This window comes from Leuciscus leuciscus, assembly GCF_965113295.1.
Source record: "Leuciscus leuciscus genome assembly, chromosome: 1".
Taxonomy (NCBI): domain Eukaryota; kingdom Metazoa; phylum Chordata; class Actinopteri; order Cypriniformes; family Leuciscidae; genus Leuciscus; species Leuciscus leuciscus.
The window spans coordinates 24843222-24867821 of NC_138725.1; the positions used below are offsets into that span (position 1 = coordinate 24843222).

A 24600-nucleotide genomic window follows, 5' to 3' on the forward strand; every position below is an offset into this window, starting at 1 on the left:
AATACTTTAAAATCAATCCTAAATCTAACTGGGAGCCAGTGTAAAGACCTGAGGACTGGTGTGATATGTTCATATTTTCTGGTTCTGCTCAGAATCCTGGCGGAAGCGTTCTGTATGAGCTGCAACTGTCTTATGGTCTTTTTGGGAAGGCCAGTGAGGAGTCCATTACAATAATCCACCCTGCTGGTGATGAAAGCATGAACAAGTTTCTCTAGGTCTTGTCTGGAAACAAAGCATCTAATTCTTGCAATATTTTTCAGATGATAGTATGCTGATTTAGTTATTGCTTTGACATGACTACTGAAACTAAGGTCTGACTCTAGTGTCACACCAAGATTCCTGACTTGATTTTTGGTTGTTTGACCCCTAGAGTGAAGGTATGCGTTAACCTTGAGAACTTCATCTTTGTTTCCAAAAGCAATGACTTCAATTTTGTCTTTGTTTAACTGAAGAAAGTTTTGACACATCCAACTGTTGACTTCATCAATGCATTGGCACAGGGAGTCAATGGGGCTGTAATCGTTAGGTGATAGGGCTAAGTAAATCTGTGTGTCGTCTGCATAGCTGTGGTAAGCAATTTGGTTCTTTCTCATTATTTGGCTCAGTGGGAGCATATACAGGTTGAACAGGAGTGGCGCAAGAATTGAGCCTTGAGGGACTCCGCATGTCATGGATGTCCACTCAGACTTATGATCTCCTATACTTACATAATAACCTCTCCCATCTAAGTATGACCTGAACCATTTTAGGACTATCCCAGAAAGCCCCACCCAGTTTTCCAGCCTGTCCAGAAGTATGTTATGATCGACAGTGTCAAATGCAGCACTGAGGTCGAATAGTACCAGCACCGATAATTTGCCTGAATCAGTATTTAAGCGAATATCGTTTATTATCTTTATGAGCGCTGTCTCTGTGCTGTGGTGCGGTCGGAAACCAGATTGAAAATTGTCAAAGTATCCATTCGAGCTTAAGAATTTGTTCAGCTGATTGAAGACAACTTTCTCAATGATCTTGCCTATGAAAGGAAGATTTGAGATCGGTCTATAGTTGCTTAATATGGTCTTATCCAGATTGCTCTTTTTCAGGAGGGGCTTGACAACTGCAGTTTTCAGGGAGTTTGGAAAACTCCCAGAGAGAAGTGAAGCATTTACCACTTCTAGAAGATCTGCTTCTAAACTGTTTAACACACTTTTGAATAATGATGTGGGGAGTGTGTCAAGAGCGCATGTTGATGTTTTAAGGTGCTGTACGGTTTCTTCCAAAATTTTGCCATCAATTTCTTTGAAGTCAGACATAGTAGCTACTTTCTCAGGTGGTTTGATCTGTCTGACCCCAGTGCAACTCAAGGATGTGCTGATCACCTTTCTGATATTATTGATTTTCTCAGAGAAGAAAGAAGCAAACTCACTGCTGTCTGAGAGCATTTCACTGGGAATCTGGCTTGGGGGGTTTGTCAGTCTCTCTACAGTAGCAAAAAGAGTGCGTGTGTTGTTTAAATTACTGTTTATAATATTTGAGAAGAAAGTCTGTCTAGCTTTGCCCAGTTCCATATTGAAAGCATGGATGCTGTCTTTGTAGATGTTATAATGGACTACAAGTTTTGTCTTCCGCCACATGCGCTCTACTTTTCTGCATTGTCTTTTCATATTTTGCACTGCTGTTGAGTTTCTCCAAGGTGCTTTTTGTCTGCCACTCTTCTTCCTGAGTTTAACAGGAGCAATATCATCAAATACACTTTTAACTTTTGAGTTAAAAGAATCTAGGAGAAAATCAACAGAGTCAGCAGATATGCTTGGTGTTAAGGATATAGCCTTCATAAATAGTACACTAGTGTTCTCATTTAAGCATCTCTTCTTGACAGACACAGATCTCGCTTCAGTGGCAGGAGAGATCAATATATCAAAGAAAATACAGAAATGATCAGACAGTGCTACATCCTTAATAACAATCGATGAAATGTTTAGACCCTTACTGATAAGTAAATCTAGAGTGTGTCCATGATTGTGTGTGGGTCCATGTATATGCTGAGTCAGATCAAAAGTTTTTAAAACACTTTTGATTTCTTTTGCCATATTGTTCTCTGCATTATCTATATGGATGTTAAAATCTCCAGCAATGGCAAAACAGTCAAACTCTGAGGTAATTGTTGATAACAGTTCAGTAAAGTCCTCAGCAAAGGCTGGAGAGTATTTTGGAGGCCTGCAAATAATGATAAGTAAAATGCGTGGAGCACCTTTTAATACAATACCCAGATATTCGAAAGACAAGTAATTCCCAAATGATATTTGCTTACATTGATAGATATCTTTAAAAAGAGCAGCTAGACCCCCACCTCTCTTAACAGCTCTGCAGACACTCATAAAAGTAAAGTTAGGAGGGGCTGCTTCATTGAGGATTGTTGCACTGCAGCTGTCTTCTAGCCAGGTTTCATTTAGAAGCATAAAATCCAGGGCCCGTATGAATAACAGTGAGTTAATAAGACGCTATAGATTAGATCGTGCAGGGATCATGTTTGTGACTGATCTTATTAGAGACACGCTAAGATCCCCAACACAGCACAGAAATGCCATAGTGCCAGAAATGAAAGTAATCACTACATTACGATATTTGGCAACTGGGAAAATTCCATGTTTGATACATTAAAACCAACATTCAAACCACCACTTAAATAGACATGCCAGCAATCAGTGTAATTGGAAAGAGTGGAACAATTTTTATCATTATAAGCCAATCAAATACCTTATAGGAAATTAACAGCATGGTAAATAAAATAAAAAGGATTTATATACACATATATAATGTGTGTGTGTGTGTGTGTGTGTGTGTGTGTGTGTGTGTGTGTGTGTGTGTGTGTGTGTGTGTGTGTGTGTGTGAGAACGGTCAAATAGGAAAAATTTCGCATGTAATTTCAAAGTGAAGGCTTAGAAAAGACCCTATACTTAAAATCACTTTTTTTTTTTTTTCTTGGACAACCAACCAATCACAGTCTTCAAAAGAATGTGTCATACATAGCAACGGGGTCAACCCTGCCTCCTTACTAAGATGAAAGTTTTTGGCTTTTCCTTACTCAGAGTTGCTCTCAGATCGGTCCCGAATCGCTTTTAAGCTAAGACTCCTACGTAAAAGTTTTTAAGCTAAATTAAGAGTTTTCTTAGAGGATTCTTAGAATCTTTATGAATACGGGCCCAGGTTGTTTGTGGTTATTAAGTCGTTGACTAGAAGTGATTTATTTTTAAGTGAGCGGATGTTAAAGAGTGCTAACTTAACAGACTTACTTTTCCCCACAGCAATATTAGTTTGACGTGTAATAGGCACCAGATTAGTTGGGTTTGCTGTACGGCTATTGAAGGCCTTAGACTTTCTATCTTGTAATAGAACAGCAATAGAGAAAGATACAGGCACACTGGGTTGAAGAGACACAGGTGAATGCAATCAGTGATGATGAGTCATCACTGTGAGTGAGTTATGGGAAATGTAGTTTGTGAGGGAGTGATAATAGTCTGATGTGGAGTGCCCTCTGGAGGCTCTCAAGGGCACTCCAGCTGGTGACCGTTACAGTATAAGAGGTGGTGAACAAGGAGGACGTTTTTTACTGTAACCTTTTAGGCTTTTGCAGTTGGGTCACTGTATTTTCACTCTATGCAAGTGCTGAATATACAGACATTCAATACTATACAATATTTAGCACAATACTGTACTTGCAGTGCGTACAGTAGCCTATACATTTTTTTTCACATTACTACACTAAGTTGTCATTACTTAACTTTTTTTACGTAATTGCAAAATTAGTTTACTTTGTCACCATATACTTTTTTCCAGTAACTGTATACTCTGGATTCTGTTCTCCATTTTTTGGATGTAGTGTCTAATGAATGATCTGTAGTGTTTATAATATTGACTGATGTGTGATCTGAAATCATTGTTTGAGCACAGATAAATAGTTTTTTAGGCAATTGTTTGATTTAGAGGTTAAAAAGGTTTTCTGAATGTGGTTTGAAAATTTGGTTTTGTGTTTAAGGTTTTGAGAAAGTGAGTGATGGTTTCAAGAAATGTGTTTTAGCAATGGAGAAAAACTATAGCCTACAAAGCTTGAATTACTAGTATATTGACTCTCTCAGGTTGCGTGGTCAAAGTAATCATGTCTAACGCTTGACATCTGGGTCTCATTCATCACCCGTTAATATCATATATTTTCCCTGTCACTGTTTGAATGAATGTTTGTGTGTTTTTCGTTTGATTAGTTTGTGTGTATTAGAGTACTTCAATAAAGTCTTGCTTGATTTTACATATATACAAGTGTTTGTGCTGTGTGCTTACAAGTTACTGCCTTAAACTGTAGATTTTGTTACCTTGCTTATATTCAGTGATCATAATTTTATGATATTATTACCATAGGCCACGGGAATATTCTGTCCAGAATTGATAAAATACTATAATCTCAATTTATCATGGATGAATATTTGATAAAGTGTTAAATAATAATTTTGAATCATTTGCATAATTATTCGGTTCTTATTCACTATAATTCAATCACATTTGAGTTATATTTATCTGAGTTCCCTTACACACACATTAAATCACTTGACAAACTAAAAGACGTAAATGACATTTGTATGTATTCTAAATAAAAGACACAGGTTGTACTGAATGTCAGCTTGCTTATTTCGCTCATTACTTTTTGATCTTTACTTTTGTAAAAATTATTTTATGTTATTTTTAGGTTATGTTATATATATTAATAAAATGTTTAATTATTATTTAATTCTATTTATTGTTTATTTATATTTATGTGGGGTCAAAGGCCCACCATAACACTTCATAATTTTAGAAGATTTTTAAACAAACAAACAAACAAACAAACAAACAAACAAATAGACCAACCACTTTTATAATTTATTTTCACACAAAATATGTTGCCTCATCAATGTTCAATAAAAACATTTTGTATTTCCGCAATAGAATTTAGTTTTTTCACTACTAGTATGAGCTGATGTGCCTTTAACCCTATTGTACCCTATTTTTTTTGTGTCAAATATGCTAATTTAATGTTATATTTAACATAGTTAAAAGTATTCATGAAATGTTCATTGCAGTATGTGGAAGAAGCCACAACCTCACAAGTTGGCATTACTTTGGTCACATCTAAAAACTATTACATGAAATATCAATAGCCACTATGGCTTTAGCTCTCAGTGGCTGTATATAGGCATAACTCAAAACGGGTAAGAATAAACAATAAACCTCACAATAACTCAATAAAAGTGAATTGTAACAAACAGATAAGAATAAACAATGTACAATGATGGCATCAACAAATCTTGCACATATATATATATATATATATATATATATATATATATATATATATATATATATATATATATATATATATATATATATATATGTGTGTTTATTATTATTATTATTATTATTTTTAATTGCTGTTATTGACTCATTCAGTTATATGTATGTGTGTTTGACTTTTTGAATTTCATAAAATAAAATAAAATAAAATAAAATAAAATAAAACGCTCTATTATTGGCTCATTCAATGGCTTTCAATGCAATGCATTTGTGTGTGTTCAGGTGGCAGACTTAGGAAAAGTTGCAAAAAACTTAGTCAAAGTCTTGCAGGCTACCGCTCGTTTCAAAAAAAATTCAGCACATGTAGTCAGAGGTACAGAAAAATAATAATAATTCAGCAAATAAGGAAATTGTTTTATTTATTTTAATCATGTTTGTTAAAAATATGTTGAATGATGGTTAGTTAATTTGTGCAACCATGTATTTGCTATAATGATGAAAATATTTGAAAACCAGTTAAAATCAAGTAGCCTAATGATGCAATCCTTAGTTTAAATCTTAACTTTTGAGTGTATGCAGAATTAAATGGATGTAAAATTATCATGTCACATGTGATATTTTATTTAATGTGACAGAAAAAAAGACAGTAACACCAGTGACACACAATGAATTACCAATGACATACATAACCAAAGATCATTATTCTTCAATAATATATATTTTTTTATAGCACAATGAAATGCTCCACGTGAAACTTCGGTCTTCCGATCTTTTACCATCGTGTCATTAAGGACCAGCGGGCAGCATACTAGAGGCACGCAGCTCGCAAGTGGTTTTCTCTAGAATACCTTGTTCTCCTGATTTTTCAGTGCTGTATTTTAGTCAAGGTAAGGCCATCTTCGATTTTCTTGTTCTTTTGTAATTTTAATTTGACATAATCCTGTATTTCAGTTAGACGCATTGGCACTTTAGAGAAATAGCCGCGAACGAAACACATGTAACTGTTTATAGCAACCTAATTTGCACGTAACTTAAGCCGTTGCTCCTAGCACTTTAGATTTGACACATTTTGCCGTTATTGACTTAATTGCCCGAACGAAACAGCATCTGTGAAAATTGATAGATATAAATAGAAGGGCTTTCAGATCACTTCAATAGGACCAGCGGGCAGCATACTAGAGGCACGCAGCTCGCAAGTGGTTTTCTCTAGAATACCTTGTTCTCCTGATTTTTCAGTGCTGTATTTTAGTCAAGGTAAGGCCATCTTCGATTTTCTTGTTCTTTTGTAATTTTAATTTGACATAATCCTGTATTTCAGTTAGACGCATTGGCACTTTAGAGAAATAGCCGCGAACGAAACACATGTAACTGTTTATAGCAACCTAATTTGCACGTAACTTAAGCCGTTGCTCCTAGCACTTTAGATTTGACACATTTTGCCGTTATTGACTTAATTGCCCGAACGAAACAGCATCTGTGAAAATTGATAGATATAAATAGAAGGGCTTTCAGATCACTTCAATAGGACCAGCGGGCAGCATACTAGAGGCACGCAGCTCGCAAGTGGTTTTCTCTAGAATACCTTGTTCTCCTGATTTTTCAGTGCTGTATTTTAGTCAAGGTAAGGCCATCTTCGATTTTCTTGTTCTTTTGTAATTTTAATTTGACATAATCCTGTATTTCAGTTAGACGCATTGGCACTTTAGAGAAATAGCCGCGAACGAAACACATGTAACTGTTTATAGCAACCTAATTTGCACGTAACTTAAGCCGTTGCTCCTAGCACTTTAGATTTGACACATTTTGCCGTTATTGACTTAATTGCCCGAACGAAACAGCTGTACTCACTCAAGCGGTGAGAGCATTATCTGTATATCTGTGTAATTTGCACGCTGCCGCGGAAGCGTCAGCGGAAGCATTCAGCTCTCGTGTTCAGCCTCCTCGTGTGAAGACCGACTCGGGTAAAGACCAGCGACTCTACCTGCGCGACTCCACCGAGCAAGGACACCAGAAAGGCACTTGCGTATCTCCTCTTCCCCTTTTTTTTTCTTCCCTCTACTTATCTTATTGTTCACCTTCATCAACATGTGCTTTCAATACATTCCTGTTATCTCTCGGCACCGTCCTTTCATCACGCGCAATAGGCAGCGCAATACTGCCAATCTGCGTCCCATCCTCACATCCTCACATACTCCTCTCTCTCTTTCCGTGGGTCTATGGAATTGTCAGTCAGCAGTCAATAAAGCTGACTTCATTCCAGCCTTTGCATCTCATTCTACTCTTAGTATCTTGGGGCTGACTGAGACCTGGATTCGTCCAGAAGACTCAGCAACCCCTGCTGCTCTCTCTAGCAATTTCTCCTTCTCCCACTCCCCTCGCCAGTCTGGGAGAGGTGGGGGTACAGGGCTTCTCGTTTCTAACAATTGCAAATACTCCACGCTCTCTTCTCTATGCAACAACAACTCATTTGAATATCATGCTATTACACTTACAACCCCCATTAAAATCCATATTGTAGTCATTTATCGCCCCCCAGGTCAGCTGGGTAACTTTGTAGATGAGCTGGATGTGCTGCTGTCCACTTTCCCTGAGGACGGCACCCCACTTCTAGTCTTCGGTGACTTCAACATTCATCTCGAAAAGCCACATGCAACAGACTTCACCTCTCTCCTAGCCTCTTTCGATCTCAAACGACTCATCACCACAGCTACTCACAAATCAGGCAACCAACTGGACCTGGTTTACACACGCAACTGCACCACAGAAAACATCCTGGTGACACCTCTCCACGTTTCAGATCATTTCCTCATTACTTTCAGTCTACAACTCTCTACCCCTGCACCCCCACCCCCACCACCAGTCACTTTCAGACGAAACCTGCGCTCACTTTCCCCCTCCCATCTCTCCTCTGCCGTGTCATCCTCTCTTCCCCCACCCTCACAATTCTCATCTCTGGATGTGAATACCGCAACGGACACCTTATGCTCCACTCTAATCTCTTCTCTAGACATTATCTGCCCTCTCTCCTCCAGGCCAGCACGCACTACTCCCGCTAACCCCTGGTTATCTGAGGTTCTTCGGGAACACCGGACCAAACTCAGGGCAGCGGAGAGGAAATGGCACAAATCAAAAGACGCATCTGACCTGAGTATGTATCAATCCCTCCTCTCCTCCTTTTCTGTTGATGTTCATGCTGCAAAATCTTCATACTTCCACAACAACATCAACAGCTCCTCCAACACACGATTACTCTTCAAGACATTCAACTCTCTCCTCTGTCCACCTCCACCACCTCCCGCCTCCTCCTTAACTGCTGACGATTTTGCGACCTTCTTCACCAACAAAACAACAGCTATCAGCAGTCAGTTCTCAGCTCCACACACACAGGAACCCAGACCGACCCCTTCCACAGCCAATATCCCTCTGTCCTCCTTTTCTTCGCTAACCGAGGAAGAAGTATCTACACTTCTCCTCTCCAGTCACCCTACCACCTGCCCGCTTGACCCCATCCCCTCACACCTTCTACAAGCCATCTCTCCCACACTTCTACCATCACTCACACACATCATCAACTCATCCCTCCATACTGGCACCTTCCCTACAGCATTCAAGCAGGCTCGGGTTACTCCACTGCTCAAAAAACCAACGCTAAACACATCATTTGTAGACAATTACAGACCTATCTCTCTCCTACCATTCATTGCGAAGACACTTGAAAGAGCTGTCTTCAACCAACTAACATCCTTCTTGTCTCTAAACAACCAGCTGGATGTCAACCAATCTGGCTTCAAGAAAGGACACTCAACTGAGACTGCATTACTGTCAGTCACAGAAGCCCTACGGATCGCAAAAGCTGCTTCCAAATCTTCAGTCCTCATTCTCCTGGATCTGTCTGCTGCCTTCGACACGGTGAATCATCAGATCCTTATGTCCACCCTCTCATCACTGGGCATCACAGGAACTTCACTCCACTGGTTTGAGTCCTATCTCACAGGTAGGTCCTTCAAGGTCGCATGGAGAGGTGAGGTATCCAGAGCACATCAGCTGACCACAGGGGTTCCCCAGGGTTCAGTTCTTGGTCCCCTCCTCTTCTCCATCTACACCACATCACTGGGACACATCATACAGGCACACGGTTTTTCCTACCACTGCTATGCTGATGACACGCAGCTCTTCCTCTCCTTTCAACCAGATGATCCCACAGTAGCTGCACGGGTCTCAAGCTGTCTGGCGGACATCTCCACATGGATGAAGGAACATCACCTGCAGCTCAACCTGGCAAAGACTGAGCTTCTCGTCCTCCCTGCCAATCCGTCTCTACAGCACGACTTCACCATCCAGCTAGAGTCATCATTAATCACCCCATCAAGATCGGTCAGAAATCTTGGAGTAACGTTTGATGACCAGCTGACCTTCACAGATCACATTTCAAAGACAGCTCGATCATGCAGGTTTGCACTGCACAACATCAGGAAAATCAGGCCTTTCCTAACTGAGCATGCAACACAACTCATCGTCCAGGCCCTGGTCATCTCTAGGCTTGACTACTGCAATGCTCTTCTGGCTGGACTTCCAGCATGTGCAACCAAAACCCTACAGATGATTCAGAATGCTGCAGCTCGTCTTATCTTCAACGAGCCCAAGAGGGCCCACGTCACTCCTCTGTTCATCTCTCTGCACTGGCTACCTCTCGCTGCTCGCATCAAGTTCAAGGCACTGACGCTTGCTTACAGAACTATCACAGGCTCAGCTCCCTCCTACTTTCACTCACTCCTACGAGTCTACATCCCTACCAGACACCTACGATCGGTCAACGAGCGACGTCTCGTGGTTCCATCACAGAAAGCCACAAAATCACTTTCCAGAACATTCTCATTCACAGTTCCATGCTGGTGGAACGCTCTCCCCACCCTCATCCGGAATGCAGAATCCCTGACAACATTCAAAAGACAGCTGAAAACCAATCTCTTCCGTGAGCACTTAACCTTATAGAAAAAAAAAAAAAAAAAAAAAAAAAAAAAAAAAAGTTTTCCTTTCCCTTTGTAACATCACTTATCAGGCTTATGCTACTCTGAATAATACCTGAACTTCGTACTTTGAGCACTTCTTGCGTTGTTGTTGCTTTTGCCTCTTTATGATGACTCGCTGAATTTTGTCCTAATCTGTAAGTCGCTTTGGAGAAAGGCGTCTGCTAAATGACTAAATGTAAATGTAAATGTAAATGTGTCAATTCTCAATTGATTTTGATTAATATGCGCGAAGGAGCGAGAGAGAGCCAGACAGTTTGAAGACGCGCGCGCGCGCGACCGGGGCTCTCTGCTCGTTCCTATCGCAAGCACAGCAGTCATCTAGGCTACATCATTTACCGATCAAATAAGGCTTTGGCGAGACAAAAAATCGCTCGTGAGAGAGACGCGTGAGTGACAGAGAGACGGAGGGAGAGCAGGGAAAGGAAATGCAGCTGAATGAATACGCTACGTGTTTTAAATAGCGAGCGTACTTTTTTTAAATCTTTTTTTATAACGAAACGCAATATGTTGCGGCCGGTGTTGATTCTGTGGCGCACCGCCACGAATTAGTCTATGTGTGGGAAACACTGTTTGTTCTGTTTATGTTAAACTCATGCGAGAGCGATTCAAAAGCATTCAGAACTGTCTGTTTGCTCTTATCGCTCTCGCGGTAGGCTACTTTGATATTATACACCGACCGGTCTGTGCAGCGCAGCTTTAAGTCGAAAAAAACAGTGAGCAACTTGAAGTGGACGTAACTTGAAATGACGTAACTTGAAGGGGCGTAACTTGAAGTGGGCGTAACTTGAAATGACGTAATTTGAAGGGGCGTAACTTGAAGTCTTGCAGGATGCAGACAGATTCTATTGCTTGGTTTGGGAAACGCTTAAAGAGCGAGAGATGGAGAGGAGGAGCGCTAGAGTAAAACCCTGCCCTCTGTTCAATATTCCTTTTCACTGGGAAATACGTCACAGCACTGGAGAAAAGTCGTTTGCAACTTCCGGTTCACGCGGACTTTAAACCTCAGAGGAAGAAGGTTTGTTTTCATCTCAATCTCTGGTGTGATGTTGTGCTACTGGTATGATACAAACTGTTATAACTGTACATTAAGTCTATAAAAAGATACCAGATTTGAGTCGGGCCATTAAATGACAGTAATATTCTCATCCTCATAGTCGTAAATAGAAGTTTTGAATCGAGCAGGAATATCTGGAGTTGCTGCAACTGAACTGAGGAGAAGATGGTGTTTGTTAAAGAGGAGATTGAGGAGGACTCGAGTGAACCAAAACCCTGGAGGATAAAACACGAGGAAAAAGCAGGTTGGTGTCTATTCTAGGTTTTTTCTTTAATGACTGTTGTGGTACTTTAGCTAACAGAGCTTTAGACACGAGGTATCCGCGGAAAAAGTTCTTACTAGAACCAGGTTGTATCATATATCAAAGCTTTATTAAGGACATATATTGTCCAAAACTCTAACAGTAACAAAACACAACAAATAACAGACAAATACACGAAAAAAAGAAAAACACAATATTATATGTTACATATAGGCTAAAACGCCAATGGTTCCACATACTGGAGGAGAATCTGACTGAAACAAAACATTTAACTGAAAAAGCCATAATTCTCACTAGATATTTTGGAAGTCCTCTGTTGTGCAACTTATAAAATAATGTTTCGTGATTTACCCGATCAAAGGCTTTAGAGGCATCAATAAAACACATAGGCCTACAAATTGTATAATTATGCCTGTTGTACATCTAGAATCTTGATAGTAAAGTCTAGAAAAGCAGAAATACACATCTGTGCCATATTGGTTATAAACTAATTATCCATGCTATTTATTTTGCTAGCTTTGTCTTTAATAATAGGCACTAACATCACAGATAAAATAGAATATAACCATATTAGCCCTGTTCTGTCAACACTACATTGGCTCCCTATTAAACATTATAGCCTACATTTTAATATCTTACTAATTTCTTACAATGCACTAAATGGTTTTGAATGGAGCAGAAAGGATATTTATAAATATCCTTTTCCTATTTAGCACCTAAACTCTGGAACAGTCTTCCTAACATGGTTTGGGAAGCAGACACTGTCAGTTTAAATCTAGACTAAAAACACATCTCATAATAAACTCTTTATAATTGTTGTGAAATTGCTATTTTATTTTGCACCAGTGTTTCGGATCTACTGGGGATCAGATAGTTTTACCTGGATTTCCAGCAGATGTTAGACGGCAAAAGATTCGTCACAGCGAATTTTTCACTGAGCAGATTTAAAAGCTTTCCACATTATCGGTAGTAAATGTTTATCATATTAGGGCTCTATAGTTTCCTCTGTCGCTGCTCCTCTGTATGTTACAGACTCCTTTAAGGAAAGTTTTAATTTTGTGACACAGACCACGCCCACATTATTTTGTTTCATATTTGTTTAAATGAAATTCGTATCTGATGACAATTGTTAGTACATTAAATAAAGTATGCTATTTAACATTGTGTCTTTGCAGTTGCGTGTGTATTCGCAGATTATTTTAAGGATGCCAATCTGTGGCTTTATTTAAAATGAGCAGCAATACTGCTGTGGTTAAAGGGACATGTCAAGCATTTATTTATTATTTATTTATTTTAATGTTGCTGAGGAATGAGTTGATAAAGCATGAAGCGTGCAGGACACTCCATAAATGTTCCTAAAGAGCAATGAAAAGTGATAAGCCATAGCTATGCCTATGCAAATGTAATTTTAGAATTAGTGACATACAGGTAGGATCCAGTGAATTACCCACAGCTTTTATTTAGGGGAATGTTCAACAAGCATTCATTACAGGTAATGGAGTGACACAGATAAAGAATGCTATGCTGCTCTCCATCTAATGTAATCATGTAATATTAGTAAATAAATGTCGCAGTTGTATTAATACCTGTTTTGGTAAGGCCAATTTAACACACCATAACCCTTCATTGTGAAATTTTCACATCTCCTCTTTAGCCTATATAATATCAGGATATTGGTTATCCTGCAAAAAGTTTTTGATCTGTCTAACTTTAATTGCATCCATTTGCTTTTGCAGTATATGGCCTAACAACAATGACACCAGTTACAATAATGACACTGCATATATTTATTTTATAGACATTTCATCTGTTCCTAGACGACAACAATGAAAGTAGGGCTGAACGATTAATCGCACTTTACATGTAATCGCACTTAAATCGAGATGACTTATTGCGATTTTAAAATCGCAAAGGCTGCGATTATTTTTTCATGTGCAGCTTGTCATTGATGTTCGGCTCTGTAAACGCTGCTCCATCTGAAAGCACTTTGAGTTTTGAGTCACTTATAACGTGCATTTGAAAAAGCAACACGCATCAAACATCTTTCCAAACATGAGAAGCATTTATGTGAACCTCTTGTCCAATAACAGACAACATTTAGTAACATGCATTTACTCCAAACTCCCTTCATAATGACAGTTGAGCTCATCCTTCTGTGAGATGATGTGCCTTATTACACAGAATAAGGCAGTAGGGTTGTGCCGATGGACGATATCATCGTCCATCGTGATGGCTGACCGACATCACGATGGTGAGCTACCATCGTGATGCCACGCCCCCCACCCTGTCAGACCAGCCCAGTCTCACGGCAGTTCGTGTGTACACCAGTGTTGGGAACCTGGCTCTTAGGCAAAAATCATGTGGCTCGCAAGGTCTCTCACCCTTTACCAACGAACGATAAAAAAATTAAGACGTGCGTGTTCAGTGCTGTTCGCGAGTGTCACGAGTCACCACAGCAATCAACTAACCGCTTACGTTTCTGTGGTAACCTAACAGTTACAGCTCCTGCACTGGGATTCAAGCAGCCGCTGCTTGTTTAAGGTGATGGCGAAAATCATTTTAGAACAGCACCGAAAATGTAAAAGTAGGCTATATAAACTTTAATATATCCTTTTATTGAAATGGGTGCTTTACTGTTCAAAGAGACATTTCGAAACATTTCACCCGCTGGCCGCTGGTAGGCCTACTTTCACTTTAGCCGCAGAGACCCTTTATGTCCTATAAATGTGTCGTATTGTTGATAATCCGCGCAGATTTCAGTTGACGATTCTGTTTAAAGTTATTAATAATAAAACATGAATGAATGAGAAAGAAAAGAGCAGGATGTGCTTTATATTGAAAATAAACATTAAAAGCGCGATAAGTCGCGAAAGAGAACTGAATTGTACTGACAGGATGCTGTGCGCGCGCTCCGAGCGCAACACGGACAAGAATAGTCTTTGTCTTCGGTTGCGAGCCTAAACGGCCAAATAAACATATAGGCTAAATATTTCAAAATGCCAAGCCGAGTATTCCCGTGGCGTAAACACAGTAGAAGTGTACTCTCTCTCTCTTCGTTATGGTCAGCCCCCCCGACGATATCATCGTCCATCGCGATGTTTTACTGTAAACATCGTCAACTGCCAATTTAGGGGACATCGCCCAACCCTATAAGGCAGTGGTGTATTTATAAATCATGTTTAATCAAAGCGTTTCAATCTTCTGTTTATTCAGCTACAGCGATAGGGATTTCCTGGAAGGATGCGCATTATTGTACTTCTGCGGCGGGGCATATTTATCGTGTTTGCATTGCCGCACTCCACTGACAAGCTGCGCATAAAATAAACGCTGCCTTTGCTAAATCGCGTGCGCTTTTATTGCGATTAATCATTCAGCCCTAAATGAAAGCACATGTGATGACAAAGGAACGATAATATAAAGATTAGATGTGTTGCTGTACGGCTATTTAAGGCCTTAGACTTTCTATCTTGTAATAGAACATCAATAGAGAAAGATACAGGCACACTGGGTTCCCGCTTGTTCTGTAAACATTTGAGAAAGTTACTGTTATCATAGCGGGGACCCAACACATATCACTGAGAGCTGGTATCAGTTGTTTTTGGTTCACCTCGAGCCGATGGAGGAGGGTGTGGGCCCTGCCGTTGTGGCAGAGGCCGAAGAGCTCTCACAGGAGGGGGAGGGCGAGCTGGGCTTGCAGGCTTTGGTGGTTGCGGTGCCTGCCGTTTTTTGGTTTGTATCTGGGCAGTTTGGTTCCAGCATACACCAGTTCTTCCATTTTCTGTGTAAGATTAATAAGGGAATTAAGATCAATATAACTCAAAGGGGATTGAATTACAGTGAATAAGAACCAAATTAATATGCAAATTATTCAGAATTAATATTTAACACTTTATCAACTATTCGTCCACCGGTAAGTTGAGATTAGGGTATTTTATCAATTCTGGACAGAATATTATCCCGTGGCCTACGGTAATAATATCATAAAATAATGATAACTGATTATGAGCAAGGTAACAAAATCTACAGTTTAAGGCAGTAACTTGTAAGCACACAGCACAAGACGCTTGTATGTAAAATCAACCAAGACTTTATTGAACTAGCCTACTCTAATACAAGTCAAGTCAAGTATATTTGTATAGCGCTTTTCACAATACAGATTGTATCAAAGCAGCTTCACAGTATTAAATTATTAATAATAGTATTAATAATACACAAACTAAACTAACGAAAAACACACAAACATTTATTCAAACAATGATAGAGAAAAGTGATGTTATTAACGGAGGGTGAATGGAGTCCCAATGTCTAGCGTTAGACACTATTTCTTGACCGCAACCTGAGAGAATCAGTCTACTAGCACTTTAATCTTAGTTTGTTTTCTTAATAAGATTTGCACCAGTTCAGCCAGAATTAGGAGAGTGTGTACTTGCGTTTGGATGCCCTTGCGTTACATTCTGTGACGAAGTTGCTGGAGAGGGAATCTCTTCGGCGCTGATTGGCTGGCAGTCGGTCGTTCTGAGGGACAGCACTCGCTGGTGAGTGGTTGGTTGGCTTTGCCGGGTGGCGCTTCGTTCGCGGGATTTCCTGGATTGCGGGTTGCTATGCAACGGAGTTTCCTCTGAGTCTGGAGGAGCTGCTGGAGCGACTCTGAGAGGGTTTTCTTTGACGAAGTTCAACGAAGGATCTTATGGAAGAGTTGATGAGTTTTGAGTGAGCTCTTGGTGGTTTGAAGAGTATGTAAGCATACACGCTGGACGATGGAAAGGTCAGCACAAACATACACAAGAGCAAAAGTCACTGCAAAAGCAAGGCAAAAAGCAAAGCATAGCTGCTTGTCATTGGGTTATAAGTGTGTCCATCCGACCCGTCCTTCCGAGTGCGACAGCCAATCAGATATTGTCTTGGGCGGGACCTACGCCCCGTTCTCCGGTTCTTGCTTGTAATTAGCGTAATGTCCACGTGATCGCGTGTGCCCAAACTCCTGAGAGTTTAGTTAAACGTTTTAATAAGCCAATTTAATAGTTTAAATATGGTGCATCCTACACACATCTGCTTTATCTCAAAATTCTAGAAATCACTTACCCATCAAGTAGGTACTAAACTTAATATATTTCCCATAGTTGAGGTGGAAGTAAATAAGGATTTAGCTGTGATAAGTGTTCAACACACAAAATTAACTAGAGTAAAATAAAGCACACATTATACAGAGGATACACATGTATGAGGCAACTTCTGGTGATTAGTTTCTATAATTGAGGTAGAAAACCCTACGAATAGGCTGTAATAAAAGTTAAACACACAAAGAACTCCACAGGTTATATAAAACATACATGATACTTTAAGATATATGTGAGGTAAATACTGGTGATCAATTCAGCTTATTGGAAGCAATTTTGAGACCGCTGTTTGTATAGACCCACAAGTGGGTTAATTTCAGTCTATTGGTTTTGGAGACAAACGTCTCTGGAATTTACTGCTGCAGGAAGGAGGTGTCCCCTGGTTTAAGGTTTGTGGTGATTCTGGGCCATAGGAATGCCTTAGCATCCTTCGTTTCCTGATAAGGCTGTGGATTTATGCATTGGGGTCACCACAGGGTTTCTTGGCCATTTGGTCTTAGGTTTGGGGAACAAAGAGAAATCTTTTCCTGCTGTCCTGGCATCGCTGGTGTGAGATTAGACAGGTACAAAAAGGTAAAGGGGGGTGACATCTCCTTTAGCCATCTCGGCACCATGACTGTGTTTTATGACTTACTAATGGTTCGATGGGGAATCGTTCCGAACTGTGGAATGCAGTGTTGGGTTCATTTAATGAAATGGCCTGTTCACGGATAACCCTACATCTGTGAGAAGCACAGAAGTGGAGATGCTGGAGAGAGGGATAACATGTCTGGTGAAAGGGGCTGTTGTTCAGGTGTTATCAGAGGCTGTAATATGCTGTCCTGGCTTCCCTGGCTGTTTTCCAGGAAGTCGTCCTTGGGTGCTGAATCTTGAAGCAGTTCTAATGTGTCTGTCTGTGGTGAGCTCTGTGGGCAGGGCTCAGCTGAGATTGAGTCCGTGAGCAGAGGTTGTTGTGGCGGAGTGGTGTTATCATTGTCCTTGTGTGATATGTCAACCGCATGTCCATTCAGGTGCTGAAGTGAAGTCCTGTGGTCATTCATACTCTGTCCAGGTGTGTGTGCTGTTCAGATTTAGTGGATTGGCACACAAATCATTGTCATTTCGGTGCATCCCTAGAAATGATAGATTTAGACATCAGTCTAGTTTAATTTTAATTTCCCCTTTGTCAAACTCCGACATGATTTAGACACACTTTGGGCTGTGGTGGTGACATTTGCACAGCAGTGAACAGATCGCGGCCGTCTCAAGTAGGCTAAATGGGTTCGGGAATTAGTCGCCTTATGAACGTGGGACTTGAGGGAGTTAACACTGTACGCAATACCCCCAACCTCACACCAAATGTCAGACCCTGTAGATAGGCTAGCCTAGGGTGACCATATTTTAGTTTTCAGAAAAGAGGACCGGGGTTTGGAGAGGTGTGGTTAAGGGATGGGGACGTGGTTGGGGGTGAATGAATGCATAAAAAAATACTTAACAAATGCATTCATAACCTTGCCATCATGTTATTGTACTTTAATACATAAAGTAATACATCCTTTCCATTCAATGTTTGGCCCGCAACAATAGAATACTATAAAAAAATAAAAAAAAAGTTTAGCTTTTAACACCTTTTACATGACACTATTTCTTTTCATGGCCATAGGTTAAAAATCTACTACTAAAATAAAAAATCTACTACACTATTTCAGAAAAAAAAAAAAAAAAAAAAAAAATCATTCCTCCTGATGTTCTCTTGTAGCCTATACCTTCTTTAGCTTCTAGGTCTCTAGCACCTTTATTTGACTTTTATTTTACTCGATCCAATCACTTTGATGAATAAAAATAAAATTAAAACAAGCATGTAACGATCACAAACAGAGGGAAAATAGCGGAGTAAAAGTGCACATTTTTTAAACTACCCAAAAAAAGTACAATTTCTGATAAAAACTACTTAATTACAGTAATGTGAGTATTTGTAATTTGTTACTTCGCACCCCTGATTGTTGAATTCAGATCAAGATAAATGTACCTCATTCATGGAAAGATACTTATTTGATCAAAATGATTGTAGTATTTTATAGCAGTTGTCTACTCTACACTGTATATAAAAAACAAACAAACAAAAAAAAAAATACCTTGTTTTTACAGAAAAGCGCTGACAAGCTGTGGTTACCAGAGAATTCCTGTAAAAAATACAGCAGCACCGTAGAAAACTTTACGGACGAAATATGCAAATTGATTTACAGTAAATGAAATGACGGCTGAATCACATTAAAAAACTGTTAAGTCTACAAAAAAAGTGTTTATTTTGCATAACTGTGTTGTATATAAATAGACCATTTCCTATATTTTTTACATGTAATAATTGCTTATTGTGCATCAATAAATTATAACATTAACAGGGAAATATCAAACAAAAAGCTAATTTAAACTGGTAAAAAAAACAGTAAAACTTTGCATTTTAAATGGAGATGTTCTGTATATTATACATAAAATCTATTCATAATATGCTGTATTTTTATGGTTTAATAATTAAGTTATATTGTGGGAAAATCTCAAATACATCTTGAGAAAAGACGAGAGAAAATATCACTTTTGCAAAATTTATTTAACAGCCATCAAAATAGTTGTAAACAACTGGATGCTTTTTTTTCAAACAAAGTTTGAAACCTTTGAAAACTTTTTTTAACAAAGTTTAAGTGCCAGGCGCACAACTATGGAGAGAGAATTGTGTCTTTATTACATGCGAGAAAATAAATGATCTGAGAGAGAAAAAAAAGTTATCACACTGATAGCAAAAAAGCATTTCATGAGAGAAAAAAAATTATTTGAGAGAAAAAGTTTTCATACCAATAGCAAAAAATTATAATATTTGAGACTAAAAAAAAGTTTTGAGAGAAAGTATTTTCTCATAGAACAAAAAAAATATATAAATTAGAATTTTTTTTAAATTATTTCTGAAAAAAAAAAAAACTCTCTCAAAATACTTTGAAAAAAACTCTCAAATATATATTTTTTGCTATCAGTGTGAAAACAAACATTTTCTCAAAAAAAAAAAAGTGTTTCTCTCAAAACGCTTTTCTTTGCTCTCGATGCAATTTCTTGCTCTCTGTCAGGATTCTGCTTTCACTGTGAAAATTGTGTCATGGGCGGGGCCACGTTCCTATTGGCCAGTCGGGTGAGCATCGTCTTGTCTTGGGAGTCGAACTGAATCATTATACCATTGTTCGGTTGACCGGCATAGATGCCGCCTCTGCCTTAGTTGAGCACGGACCTATTTTTTACAGTCTATGTCACGGACACTCCAATGTTTGGGTAAGATGATTCATGGTGATCTTAGATGATCACGGACGTATTGCCTGCGATAATTAATGCGATATTGCTCAGCTTGTCAGTGAACTACGGCTCTGTGTTAATGCCGCTTCATCTGAAGGCAGGAGATAGCGATTTACTACTAATCAAGGAACCGGCTTTACTGACGAGATGCGCATAACAATGTCATCCGATATATTGCCCAGGCCCAGCCCTAGTTCATCATATACAACCTCCTGTACAGTTACTCGGACTCAGAATAAACAATTTTTTTTTAAGGTCAATGATACATTTCCTGTTTGAACCTATAACTTAACTATAACCTAAAATGATTTTTATTCATGTGTTTAGCATCTGTATGTCTCACTATAGGTAGGCTATAGAGCACTATCAGTGTTGTGCCTGAACGGTTCATTGAACGATAGTTCATGTACTCGTTCATATTTTGGGTGAACGTGAACTGAAAGTAGCCTACTGTATTACTGCCTGATGAACGTTACTGTAAGCTCGTTCATTCTGGTGTCTGTGAACGTCACGCTCTCTCAGTTTAACATCGTTCAACAGAGTGCCAGATTTCTATAGAGCTTTCCAGGCGAAACCCCGGCTTAACAGTCCTTGCTCAGTTCCGGGCGACGGGTTCCGCCAAGAGTGACTTAGTCTCAGCCTCAGACGTCACGCCCACGGAACGTTGGCTAAACGTCTGATGCATATGGTACACTTAACTGGTAACACTTCAGGAATGTCGAAGTCGTCATCTGATTGGTTGAATTTTATCGGATTTCCGGGGGGGCGCGAGTGTCGCGTTTATTTTCGGTCAGCCGGGAAACAAAGCGCAGACGTGTGATTGCGGAAGAAAAACTGTTGTTTTTACATGAGTGACAATGAGCATTTATCAAGATCAGCTAAACGTAGGATTCTCAAAAGTATGCGAGGTTCACGGCATAGACTCTTTAAGAGATGTCCAGGAGTTTTGTTTGAGGCACTTAGTGGAGACAAAAATAGATATTTTAGCCTGTTTGCCGACGGGATTTGGGAAGAGTATTATTTTCCAAGCCTGGCCGACCCTTTGTCAGCATTTAGAAGGATTCCCAGCAGATCCAATTTTACTAGTTGTGTGTCCCCTCCTATCTATTATGGAAGATCAAGTGAAGTACCTAACTGAGAAGGGGATATCAGCCGCGTTTCCAGTTAAGTGTACCATATGCATCAGACGTTTAGCCAACATTCCGTGGGCGTGACGTCTGAGGCTGAGACTAAATGACTTGCTGCTTGTTTTCTTCTCCTTCTTTGATTTTCTATGCTGACTGACTTGTTGCACGCCGGTCTGTTGTTGTGGGGACATTTCCACGCCCCGAAACGTGACGCTGAACGAAACGAACTGTAATTGGTTGTTTGACATGTCGGTCAAACGGCCTTATGGGCGGGCCTTGGCCAAAGAAAGCTGCTATGAATTCCAGACCTTCAGCCCTCAGTCTGAAGGTCTGGCTACGTGAGACTAAGAGTGACTATGTGAACGAGAGTGAGTGTGTGAGAGGGCGAGCAACAGCGAGTGTGTGTGTGTGTGTGCGCGAGTGAACGGCAGTGAGTGTGTGTGTGCGTGCGTGCGAGAGCACTTGTGTGTGTGCGAGTGAGTGAGTGAGCGAGGTACAGTGTGTGTGTGTGTGTGTGTGTGTGTGTGTGTGTGTGTGTGTGTGTGTGTGTGTGTGTGTGTGTGTGCGCGAGTGAGTGAGCGAGCGAGCTACAGTGTGTGTGTGTGTGCATGTATGTGCGAGTGAATGTGTGCGTGAGACGGCTCGCGGTGACTGGTCGGAAAGCAACGTGTAGTCTGACATATTTCTTGTCCATCCACGACATGACAAGATTTTTAGGAGTCAAAATCGTGTAATCTGACACCGTGACTATCGTAACAGACACAACATTCTTGTAATCTGAATCAGGCATGTGATCACTGTGAATCATCTTACCCAAACATTGGAGTGTCTGTGCTCAACTAAGGCAGAGGCGGCATCTATGCCGGTGAACCGAACAATGGTATAATGATTCAGTTCGACTCCCAAGGCAAGACGATGCTCACCGGACTGGCCAATAGGAACGTGGCCCCGCCCATGACACAATTTTCACAGTGAAAGCAGAATCCTTAGCCTGACGTCGTCATACTCAGATTCTAGTCAGAATGTGAGTCTGATACTGCTCCATAGAGATTTGATTATGGGGTGTGTCTCAACCGAACCAGGAAAAAAAAACCCTCTGCACTCAATTGGATAGACCTACAACCAATCAGAGCAACGGAGTAAATGACGCATGTTCTTCATTCTTATTTTCAACCAACAAAATGTCGCGGCTCTCTGTTCCTCTTTTAAAATGAATGCGCTGTGGATATCTTCTATAACAGACGCGATGGCGGAATCTACACATGATGTTTCATAAACAAAGTTCGGGAGGAGCATGTACAATAATCAATCCAATATCAACTTGTCATCAAACAATACCATGTCTAACGTTACCCTATCTATCAGCATGAGGAAGCATATTCACTCTGTCAACTTACCTAACACTCCTTGACAGTTTTTCAGCATCCCTCCACCACCCCGAATCCTCACTCTTGTCTTGTTCTCTCACAACCAGGAATACGGGGGAGTATGGCTACCGAGCCCACAGCCCTCTCCTCGGACAGCACGTCATATACGCATTTATTCTATCGACTTATTTGTGCCCCTCCTTGAACTGCCACCTTACCGTGGTGGAGGGGTTTGAGTACCCGAATGAACCTAGGAGCTATGTTGTCTGGGGCTATATGCCCCTGGTAGGGTCTCCCAAGGCAAACAGGTCCTAGGCGACGGGTCAGACTAAGAGCGGTTCAACAACCCTTATGATGACAAAAAAATGAGGCAGCCGGGGCCCCACCCTGGAGCCAGGCCCGGGGTTGGGGCTCGTATGCAAGCGCCTGGTGGTCGGGCCTCCCCCCATGGGGTCCGGCCGGGCTCAGCCCGAAGGAGCGACGTGGGGCCACCCTCCCGTGGACCCACCACCTACAGGAGGGACCGTAAGGGGCCGGTGCTAAGTGGATCGGGTGGCAGTCGAAGGCGGGGGCCTAGACAACCCGATCCCTGGACGTGGAATCTAGGTCTAGGGACATGGAATGTCACCTCTCTGGCGGGGAAGGAGCCTGAGGTTGTGCGTGAGGTTCAGAGATTCCGACTAGAGATAGTTGGGATCACCTCTACGCACGGCTTGGGCTCTGGAACCACACTCCTCGAGAGAGGATGGACTCTTCACCACTCTGGAGTTGCCCATGGTGAGAGGCGGCGGGCTGGTGTGGGTTTGCTTATAGCCCCCCAGCTCAGCCGCCATGTGTTGGAGTTCACCCCGGTGAACGAGAGGGTCGCTTCCCTATGCCTTCGGGTCGGGGATAGGTCTCTCACTGTCGTTTGTGCTTACGGGCCGAACGGCAGTGCAGAGTACCCGGCCTTCTTGGAGTCTCTGGGAAGGGTGCTGGAAAGTGCTCCGACTGGGGACTCCGTCGTTCTACTGGGGGACTTCAACGCCCACGTGGGCAGCGACAGTGACACCTGGAGGGGCGTGATTGGGAGGAACGGCCCCCCTGATCTGAACCCGAGTGGTGTTCTGTTATTGGACTTCTGTGCTAGTTACAGCTTGTCCATAACGAACACCATGTTCAAGCATAAGGGTGTCCATCAGTGCACATGGCACCAGGACACCCTAGGCCGGAGGTCGATGATCGACTTTGTGGTCGTTTCATCCGACCTCCGGCCATATGTCTTGGACACTCGGGTGAAGAGAGGGGCGGAGCTGTCAACTGATCACCACCTGGTGGTGAGTTGGATCCGATGTCGGGGGAGGAAGCTGGACAGTCTCGGCAGACCCAAACGTACTGTGAGGGTCTGTTGGGAACGTTTGGCCGAATCTCCTGTCAGAGAGATCTTCAACTCCCACCTCCGGCAGAGCTTCGACCAGATCCCGAGGGAGTCTGGAGATATTGAGTCCGAGTGGACCATGTTCTCCACCTCCATTGTCAACGCGGCCACTCGGAGCTGTGGCCGTAAGGTCTCCGGTGCCTGTCGAGGCGGCAATCCCCGAACCCGGTGGTGGACACCGGAAGTAAGGGATGCCGTCAAGCTGAAGAAGGAGTCCTATCGGGCCTGGTTGGCTTGTGGGACTCCTGAGGCAGCTGATGGGTACCGACGGGCCAAGCGGACTGCAGCCCGGGTGGTTGTGGAGGCAAAAACTCGGGCCTGGGAGGAGTTCGGTGAGGCCATGGAGAAGGACTATCGGTCGGCCTCGAAGAGATTCTGGCAAACCGTCCGGCGCCTCAGGAGGGGGAAGCAGTGCCCTACCAACGCTGTTTACAGTGGAGGTGGGCAGCTGTTGACCTCGACTGGGGATATCACCGGACGGTGGAAGGAATACTTCGAGGATCTCCTCAATCCCGCCGTCACGTCTTCCATTGAGGAAGCAGAGGCTGAGGGCTCGGAGGCGGACTCGTCCATCACTCAAGCTGAAGTCACCGAGGTAGTCAAGAAA

General features: G+C 41.5%; 1 protein-coding gene across 4 annotated transcripts in view; it reads left to right on the forward strand.

Annotated features, from left to right (window-relative positions):
* Positions 1-24600, forward strand: part of LOC309500266 (uncharacterized protein) — a 55778-nt gene that overhangs the window by 24788 nt on the left and 6390 nt on the right. For 2 of the 4 annotated variants that reach the window (XM_082171822.1, XM_082171824.1), the window contains exons 1-2: positions 11199-11391; positions 11489-11632. The exons of 1 other annotated variant lie outside the window; for it this stretch is intronic. In XM_082171822.1, the coding sequence (XP_082027948.1) occupies positions 11554-11632 (79 nt within the window). In that variant the 5' untranslated portion in view covers positions 11199-11391; positions 11489-11553. Of the gene's footprint in view, positions 1-11198; positions 11392-11488; positions 11633-24600 lie in introns of those variants that run through there. One more of the 4 variants, XM_082171823.1, reaches the window with a different exon arrangement.